The 10,000-nt window shown below is 42.1% G+C and overlaps 1 protein-coding gene across 1 annotated transcript in view; it reads right to left on the reverse strand.

The window, feature by feature from the left end:
* Positions 1-10,000, reverse strand: part of plekhg2 (pleckstrin homology domain containing, family G (with RhoGef domain) member 2) — a 21,737-nt gene that overhangs the window by 8,480 nt on the left and 3,257 nt on the right. The window contains exons 4-12 of the mRNA XM_084466385.1: positions 6,277-6,343; positions 5,324-5,370; positions 5,020-5,170; positions 4,262-4,393; positions 3,751-3,933; positions 3,424-3,516; positions 2,399-2,485; positions 1,886-1,919; positions 519-611 (exon numbers count right to left, since the gene is read on the reverse strand). Coding sequence (XP_084322511.1) covers positions 519-611; positions 1,886-1,919; positions 2,399-2,485; positions 3,424-3,516; positions 3,751-3,933; positions 4,262-4,393; positions 5,020-5,170; positions 5,324-5,370; positions 6,277-6,343 — 887 coding nt within the window. The remainder of the gene's footprint in view (positions 1-518; positions 612-1,885; positions 1,920-2,398; positions 2,486-3,423; positions 3,517-3,750; positions 3,934-4,261; positions 4,394-5,019; positions 5,171-5,323; positions 5,371-6,276; positions 6,344-10,000) is intronic.

Raw genomic sequence — 10,000 nt, forward strand, 5'->3', positions numbered from 1 at the left:
GGACTGGGAACATGTTGGGGGTCTCCACTAGGACTGGGAACATGTTGGGGGTCTCCACTAGGACTGGGAACATGTTGGGGGTCCACTAGGACTGGGAACATGTTGGGGGTCTCCACTAGGACTGGGAACATGTTGGGGGTCTCCACTAGGACTGGGAACATGTTGGGGGTCCACTAGGACTGGGAACATGTTGGGGGTCTCCACTAGGACTGGGAACATGTTGGGGGTCCACTAGGACTGGGAACATGTTGGGGGTCCACACATGAAGACTCTACTAAAGAATATCCACGCCTTAAACACGCCTGAAATCATTCCTGAATCTTGCGAGAACATGTTCACTCACAGATAAAAACAAACAACACCCCTATATCATGTTACTAAATAAAAGTAGCCTGACTTGTTGGTCTTGTTGCTCTGGTAAAGAGCTAAGCAGCAGTTTAAGCCATTTAAGATTTAAGGAAGAATTCTTTTTGGGGGGGGGGTTGTTGGTGGGTAGGTGACAAGCTCAACCCACCAACCTGATTGGCGCCTGCCTCGATGATGGCCTTTGGAATTGTCCAATCGCGGAGTGGCAGGACTCTTCTTCAGGGTATCCTGGTCAAAATGAGGAGCTGAAATGTAAAGACATTAAATAAAGGTATGAACAATATTATTAATGTATTAACTTAACTTAATAATTATAATGATTACAATGAAGAGGTTTATTTTATAAAGTTGTATACAATATGTATTTTTGTATGTACTAACCATGAATTTGATTGTTTTTAAAGCTAGTGCAAGCAATTTATTATAGAAGCATTTCTGTCATATTTATGGAAATTCTCTTTACTTTCTGAAAGAAATCACTACATCATGCTCTGACAAAAAAAAAAATGAGCCAGTATCTCTGGCTGTTGCAAGCCTGTAATTAGCCCGTCCAATTATACAATTCAGCCCGAATTAAACGCTTTAATGGCCTACCCATGAGTCATGACTCCCCGTTCACTTGCATGGGCCTTCCCGACTTCCGGTGGTGAATTATTTTTCAATAATGACCGTTGCTAAGCATATAATGACCACTGTGAAGGAAAGTGGATTTTTTCACATCGTTCGTATCACTCCGCAAGTAGTCCGGTAACTTATCAACCCCAGCGGATTCGGTTGCTAAGCGACGTCAACGTCTTTGGGACTATTTCTCTTCTGATCAACACTACGAATGGTAATTGTAAAAAGACACACTGTGTAACGTTATTTTTTTGTTTTGGCAAGTAACCGTGTAATAAATGGGATAATGTATAAAACATTGCCGGTCATTATCTAAAATAAGCCCCCCAAAGCAAGACACCTCCGCTTTGCGTCGGTTGCTAACCCCAACAAAAAATGTGTTAGGGGCGCCCACTAGTGGCGCCCTTAATTCCCACTAATCATAGAATTAGAAGAAGAAGCGAAATGAAACATGTCTATGTTGAAACATGTCTGTTTCCCCCCCCCCCCCCCCCCCCCCCCCAGGGCGCAATTCAGTGTAGAACCGTCCCTGTATTGTATCATATTGTGTGTGTGGTTGATGGCTGGTTTAGGCAGCCTCACCTGAGTGAGTCAGACCGTTTAGCGTCAAGGCTTGGCGAGGCTGCATACCTGTGGTGAAGGCTGGTTTAAAAACCAGCCTTCACCACACACACTCTCTGTATCATTACTCAACCTCTACAATGAACCCGTTTGAAACATCCCCGCCCTAAGTCATTGGTCTAGAGGAGCCCCGTTAACGCCACCAAGGGGGCATACTTGGCAGCAAGGTCCCAGCAAATGAACAATACACTAAACAAAACTAAATTAACTGTACCGATTTTGCACATGTATATTGTTTGTGTGTGTGAGTTTGTGTGTGTATGGATATTTAAAGGCTTACATTGACAGAAGTTGTCTCCCAGGACCTGCCTTGCCTGAAACAACAGTTATTGACAGATGAACCAATGAGGAGACCATGAAAGATGATGAAGCTAAGCGGTGGTCAACAGTTTCAGTTCCTACCAACAGAGGGCAGCATTACCTTGCAGACAGTATGTAGTAGTGCACAAAAGTAATGTATTATACACTCCCTACTACTGTTAGATTCAAAATAAAATTACTAAATATCTAACATTTAATGTTGAGACCCACCCTTTAAATATTCATCCATCTTTACTTTCCTCCTCCCTCCTTCTCCCCTCCCCCCTTTTTCTTCCACTCCTGGCTCCTTCCTTGTGAGGGAGGGGGGTGGGAGGACGAGGGAGAGAGGAGGAGGTAGGTCCTACCTTGTGAGGGAGGGAGGCAGGAGGAGAAGGGAGGAGGAGGGAGAGGGGAGGAGGGAGGTCCTACCTTGTGAGGGAGGGAGGCAGGAGGAGAAGGGAGGAGGAGGGAGAGGGGAGGAGGGAGGTCCTACCTTGTGAGGGAGGGAGGTAAGATGGTTCTCCATGATAAGTCTCTTCAGGTAGTGGATCCACAGTCTCTTCTCCTCAAGGTTCCTTGTCTTAGGGAACAACGCACTTTGTGTTTGAATATATATATATGTATTCTCAGTCCTTATGGGCTTAAACGGTACATGTATGCGGTAACCTTCTAACCCTTGTCAAGGGGTGCACAAATCTTTATGCACTTGTGAAATTAACAATACATTAATCAGTTGGGTATATGACATATACAGTCTGTACATACATATACATACATATACATACATATACAGTATGTATGTCATATACAGTCTGTATATCAGGGTTGAAACGGTTCACAAAACTCACTGTTGTGACTCACAGGTGTGGTGGAGTCACGGTTCAGTACGATACGGCTCAGTACCATACTGTACAGTAGAGTCACGGTACCATAGTGTACGGTGGAGTCACGGTACCATACTGTACGGTGGAGTCACGGTACCATACTGTACGGTAGAGTCACGGTACCATACTGTACGGTAGAGTCACGGTACCATACTGTACGGTGGAGTCACGGTACCATACTGTACGGTGGAGTCACGGTACCATACTGTACGGTAGAGTCACGGTACCATACTGTACGGTGGAGTCACGGTTCAGTACCATACTGTATGTTGGAGTCACGATACGATACTTTACGTTGGAGACACCGTACGATGCCAACTTTTCCAACAACGCTGCCAGCTTTCTAGAGATTGTGGGATGTCCCAAAGTGAATAAATAACACATGTACACAGAAAAACATGTTGCTAGCTCAAACTCAAACTGTAACTGAGATATTTGTTGAACATTATGTTTTTCCATGGACAGAATTTCACATCTAAAAGTGGCGTGTTGTGGGAGGAATCCATGGCTGAGTAATCCATCGTGATGTTGCCTGTTCAATTTGAGCACGGCCAAGCATGCTGTCATGCTCATGAAACAAATATTGTGAATTATAAAAGATATATATATTATTGTAACAGAATATTCTAATTACCTGTACGGTATGTTGTTCTTTAGGGATTGTTTGGTCTGAAACTTTGAAAGTCAGCGGATCCTTTAGATTTTCCACCAATAACAGGTTACAGCACTGAGAGAAGCAGACAGACAAACAGAGAGAGAGACAGAGAGACAGGTAAAGAGACAGAGGGAGAGAAGGAGAGCGATATATATAGCGAGGGTGTATAAATCGTAAATTCAGTTTAACAGTTTATAGCTTAATAGTAGATGAAGGTGTACTGTACATGTTCATGACATGTTAACAACAGGTTATAAACAGATTACAACTATAGTCATTATTGTAGTAATATTGTATGGTCATTACGAAGATGTGCGTGCTGTAGATGAAGCGGTCCATCCTCTTCTTGGTGATGAGTAGCATGTTGTTGAAGAGGAAGAAGGCTCTCTCCTTCCTCATCCTCAGCACCCTGAAGCAGCCCTCCAGGACCAGTTCCCCAAAGCCCCCCAGCTCAGGACCCACCCAGTTCACCAGTAGACCCTGGACCTCCTGGGAAGGGCACCACACAACGTCAGCCACTCTGTGTGTGTATGTGTGTGTGTGTGTGTGTGTGTGTGTGTGTGTGTGTGTGTGTGTGTGTGTGTGTGTGTGTTTGTGTGTGTGTGTGTGTGTGTGTGTGTGTGTGTGTGTGTACTGTATGCAATGTATAGTGTTTGTGTATGTGTGAGTGTTTGATTGTGTGTATGTATGTGAGTGTGTGGGTATGTGTGCAGGTGTATGTATGTGTGTGTGTTTGCGTGTGTAGGTGTGTAGGTGTGTATGTGCATTTGTGTGTGTGTGTGTGTGTGTGTGTGTGTGTGTGTGTGTGTGTGTGTACCTGCAGTCTAATAGCGTGTTCTTGTCTCCTCTTCATGTCATTGATGTACCACGCCACGGCTGTCATGGCAACGATGGCGTCCTCCACAACTTCACTGCCTTGGGCACCATGGTCCCAGTGTTTAGACAGCTCCTATAATATATAATATAGGAAGTAACCGATGTGTTTACCTGTAGTATTAGGTAGTAACAGGTGTTTTTACCTGTAGTATCAGGTAGTAACAGGTGTGTTTACCTGTAGTATCAGGTAGTAACAGGTGTTTTTACCTGTAGTATCAGGTAGTAACAGGTGTTTTTACCTGTAGTATCAGATAGTAACAGGTGTGTTTACCTGTAGTATCAGGTAGTAACAGGTGAGTTCACCTGTAGTATCAGGTAGTAACAGGTGTGTTTACCTGTAGTATCAGGTAGTAACAGGTGTGTTCACCTGTAGTATCAGGTAGTAACAGGTGTTTTTACCTGTAGTATCAGGTAGTAACAGGTGTTTTTACCTGTAGTATCAGGTAGTAACAGGTGTTTTTACCTGTAGTATCAGGTAGTAACAGGTGTGTTTACCTGTAGTATCAGGTAGTAACAGGTGTTGTTACCTGTATTTTCAGGTACTAACAGGAATATTTACCTGTAGTAACAGGTGTTGTTACCTGTATTTTCAGGTACTAACAGGAATATTTACCTGTAGTATCAGGTAGTAACAGGTGTGTTTACCTGTATGTTCAGGTACTAACAGGAATATTTACCTGTAGTAACAGGAATGTTTACCTGTAGTAACAGGTGATATTTGAGGATCCTCTGGACAGGTTTGAGCAGGTAGGTCTCTAACGGCAACGAGTGGTTCAGGGTGGCTTGTCTCTCCTGGAAGAAGACGAGGAGACGCTCATCCTGCATACACTCCCTCAGCACCGCCACCGAGCTGCGGAGGGAGAGAGGAGAACGGCTTCACACAACCCACTGCCGTGCCCTGTGTGTGTGTGTGTGTGTGTGTGTGTGTGTGTGTGTGTGTGTGTGTGTGTGTGTGTGTGTGTGTGTGTGTGTGTGTGTGTGTGTGTGTGTGTGTGTGACTTACTTGGGGTAGTTCATACAGTACAAGGTGTAGATGTTGAACGATTCACTCTAAAAAAAGAGAGAGAGAGCGAGAGAGAGAGAGAGATGTTAACAGAATATATAAAGAGGTTGTCTCAGCAGGAGGGAGAAGAGAAATGGAAAAAAAAAACATGGGAAAGAATTTCAAAAGCTCTCTATCAAACCACACACACACACACACACACACACACACACACACACACACACACACACACACACACACACACACACACACACACACACACACACACACACACACACACACACACATACCTCTTGACTAGATGGAGCTAGAAGTGATAGTAGAGACAGTGTATGAAACATAAGATATATTTGTATATATAAAAGTATACATACATATATATATTTATATAAAAATACATATTATATGTACATTATGTATTGTAATATATTCTAATAATACATTTTACTATGATAAATATTGTATATATTATAATAAGATATATTTTATAAACTAGATATATCATTTATATAATAATACATATAATATAAAGAAAATGTATTATGTATATTCTAATAATTCATACAATATATATGAGATGTATAATATGTAATAATGCATATAATAAAGAAAATCCAAGGTTAGTCATGTATGACCTCATCCTACACTGACCTACTTTCTCAGAGCGATGATGTCTTTACCACTAGACGCCAGAAACACTATCACAGGGCCTCTCATATACACACGCACCCCCTTCCCCCCCCCCCCCCACACACACACACACACACACACACACACACACACACATAGACACATACAATACTACACACGTCCACATACATGCACACTCACAGACACACACACACACACACACACACACACACACACACACACACACACACAATACTACAAAAGTCCACATTCATGCACAGGCACACACACACACGGACACATACACAGCCAAACTCACTGACCCGCTCTAGGAAACACTCAGCGATGGCTGCAGCATGGGGACTGCTCTCCAAGTCCTCCAGGAGATCACTGTTAGGTTAGAAGTATAGACAGGTCAGACATACAGACAGGTTAAAGACAGGTCAGAAAGACAGGTCAGACAAACCGAAAGGTTGAAATAACAAAATATAATATTTAGACCAATCACTTGGAACACCTATATAGTGAAGTTAAACCAAACTCAGAACAAAAGGAGATAGAGAGTAAAATAAAAATCCTGGAAGAAACAATCTGAGATGACAAAAATCCCATTTACACCTTAATAACAGAAGCAAAACTACTAGAACAATAATCTCCCTTATCTCCCTAACTACCGCACAACAGATCACATATTAACATGACACACATTTAATCTAAAAAGCAAATAACCAACATAAAGAAAAAATCTTTGCATGTTTTGTAGATTTCATAAAAGCATTTGGCACAATGGAATTGTACTTTTTTTTAAATGGGTTTTGAGGTGAAAACATTTGATATCACTGAATCAATCTGAGCAGACAACCAATGAGCAGTGCAAATTGTCGAACACGACATAAAATATTTACAAAATGGCCAAAACGCTCTACAGCTGCCGGTATCAATTGTTGTCGAAATTACAACAAGAATACCTGTGCTTTTGTGTTTCTTTCTTAAAGTTCTAAATATAAGTTAAACCAAGTAAAGTTAAACTTCACTTGGCTGTTTCCTGATCTCTTTTCTGGCTAGAGGTTAAAGGACAATTCTGGTATTTTGAACATTGAGCCCCCTTTCTGGTTTGTCAAGGATTAAATAGAGTGGTTGACACCGAAATGTTGACTATAGGTCATGTCTTGGGTATTTGGCTTATTTAGAATCGCCCTTGCCTGCTTCAGAATGGCTGGCTACGGGCATGCACAAACCTGTCCTTAAAACAACCCTAAACGTTAGTTTTCAGAAATTTGAAACCCCCCAAATGGTTAGTGGTGTTCGTTGATGTCCAAAATCAAGTATCGTAGCGACAGTTTCTGTCGTGTTTTATTGCACATTTATCGCATGTTGTAAATCCCATTGATTTCTGTTTGAAGACTCATTGCTCGTTGGCCGGAAACGGAAAGGGGGGCTGTTTACGTTTGGTTGTAGTCTTTACACTTGGTTCTCCGTCTCAAAAGTAGGGATAGAACCGAGCGATTTCATCCTAGACAAACAAGAAAGGGGGCTCAATGTTCAACATACCGGAATTGTCTTTTAAGTGTGTTGTATTATCCACAACATAAAACAATCTACACGGCACACAGGTTAAATGCCCTTTATATGCAGATGACCTGGAAGAAGGTCATTGCTGAAGAAGGACTTCAGCAACATCTGGACGAACTAAACAGGTTATGTAAGACCTCTGCCAAACTACAAACACACAAATAATTACACATACTTGGGCCTAAATATAAGTTCCACTGGTAACTTCAAAACGGCTGTAAACAACCTCAGAGATAAAGCAAGAAGAGCCTTCTATGCAATAAAAAGAAACATTAACATTTAAATCCAAGATCCAAATCCAGCTGAAGACCTTAGTTTCGGACCTATTGCCTTATAAGGCAGTGAAATCTGGAGTCCAAACAAATAAAATTGTTATCCTGGAACAAACATCCAATTGAATTCCTTCAAATGGAATTTCATAAAAAAAAGATTGCACATTCAAAGGAAACCCACTTCCTGTTGCACAGTACAAAGTACAGAACATATGAAAAGATTTCTGTCCAGAAGTTACCTAACAATACCCACAATTCATTTCACAGTCAGACAGTGAAAAAATGACGTATATATATCCTTGGGGAAGAATTCAAATGCTGCTTGTTGGCAGCAAGAAAGGTCCTCTCCTGTCTTAACCTCAGGGACACCCAGGGAAACACCATACAACAATAACCAGGAAACTGTTCTTCATGCACTATAACTGTTTTCATAGTGCATTGTTGTATCATCACTGTATTGTTCTATATTTATATATGATGAGAGTTAGAGCCTTGTCTCTTGTACCATTAGCTTTATTATTGTGTTATTTATGTCCTTGTTAATGTTTTGCTTTGGCAATACGAAGGAATGTCTTTTTCCTGCCAATAAAGCCCTTAAAAAGAATTATAGCGAGAAAAAGGGAATGACGAAAAAGAAACATGTGAAGAAAGACATGGGCCGTTTCTCAATACCAAGTACAAGCGAACTTCGGACTCACGGAATTGGAAGTGCAAACTTGACAAGTCCAGACTTCCAAGTACAAACTTCCAAGATGGGAGGACGCACCTGCAATTGGAACAGCAGCAGACTCGATGCCGTCCCCAACTCAGCTCTGTTAACTGTGCTATACGGCCTCATGTAGGCATATACTACTGAACAATGAACTTGCGATGGGTTTCCTCTATCAGCGACTTATACATATAAACAAATTATATAAAACAAAACCCCAGCCTCTTTCATTTTAAAATAGTATGTAAATATTTTGAATGAATAGGCCTACATGTTTGTCATATTTTTTAAATGTTCCTATATAGCCTATTATAGCTTACATACTAATATTTTAAAACATGGGAATGCGAAATAGGGATATTTAACGGTCCCAAGTCCACACAAGACAACTCTGATGCATCCTCGGTGGAACGGCCAGTTTAAGAACGCATTAAGAACACTTCTGGGTTTTACGACTTGATGCAAACTTTGAATTGGAACAGTACTTGGGCTACGACTGATGACGTTTCACAAGAACGCAAGTACACAGTACAGAAAAGAACGTGAATTGAGAAACGGCCATGAAGAACAAACTACCATTCAAAATGGAGATACACACTGTGTATCCCCTGCTACACTGAGGTCACTTCCTGCTACACTGAGGTCACTTCCTGCCACACTGAGGTCACCCCCTGCTACACTGGGGTCACCTCCTGCTACAATGAAGTCACTTCCTGCCACACTGAGGTCACTTCCTGCTACACTGGGGTCAACTCCTGCTACACTGAGGTCACTTCCTGCTACACTGAGGTCACTTCCTGCTACACTGGGGTCAACTCCTGCTACACTGAGGTCACTTCCTGCTACACTGAGGTCACTTCCTGCTAAACTGAAGTCAAAAGGCATACATTACTATGTTGACGGAAATTGTGTATACCAAATACCTTACATTTTTACAGTAAGGCAAATTTCCACTTTTAAAACAAAGAGCAACGGTTTTAGGTTCACTGGCTCTTTAAGGGAAAACTTGTAGTGTAATTTTCTGTCATACGTTTACAGAGATGGAGAATGACACGTCAGAGAGAGACAGAGAGAGAGAGACAGAGAGTGAGAGAGACGGAGAGAGAAAGAGGGGGGGGGCAGAGAGGGAGACAGAGAGAGACAAACAGAGAGAGACAGGTTGATAGAGAAAGAGAGAGATAGAGAGTGAGAGAGACAGAGAGAGAGACCTAGAGAGAGACAGAGAGGGAGAGAGAGACAGAGAGGGAGAGAGAGACTCCCCCCCACCCCCCCTACAGAATATTTCCCATGAGAACCGGAGGCAGGAAGCCAGAGTGGAATGAAGTGAAATGAACACACTTTGTGTGTGTGTGTGTGTGTGTGTGTGTGTGTGTGTGTGTGTGTGTGTGTGTGTGTGTGTGTGTGTGTTTATAAAAAACGGCAAATACTTTTCATCTTTAACGCCTCCCTCAGGACCTCCAAAAAGCTGACCTTTTCTCTCTCTCTCTCTCTCTG

Source organism: Micromesistius poutassou (assembly GCF_964030765.1).
Source record: "Micromesistius poutassou genome assembly, chromosome: 4".
Lineage (NCBI taxonomy): Eukaryota > Metazoa > Chordata > Actinopteri > Gadiformes > Gadidae > Micromesistius > Micromesistius poutassou.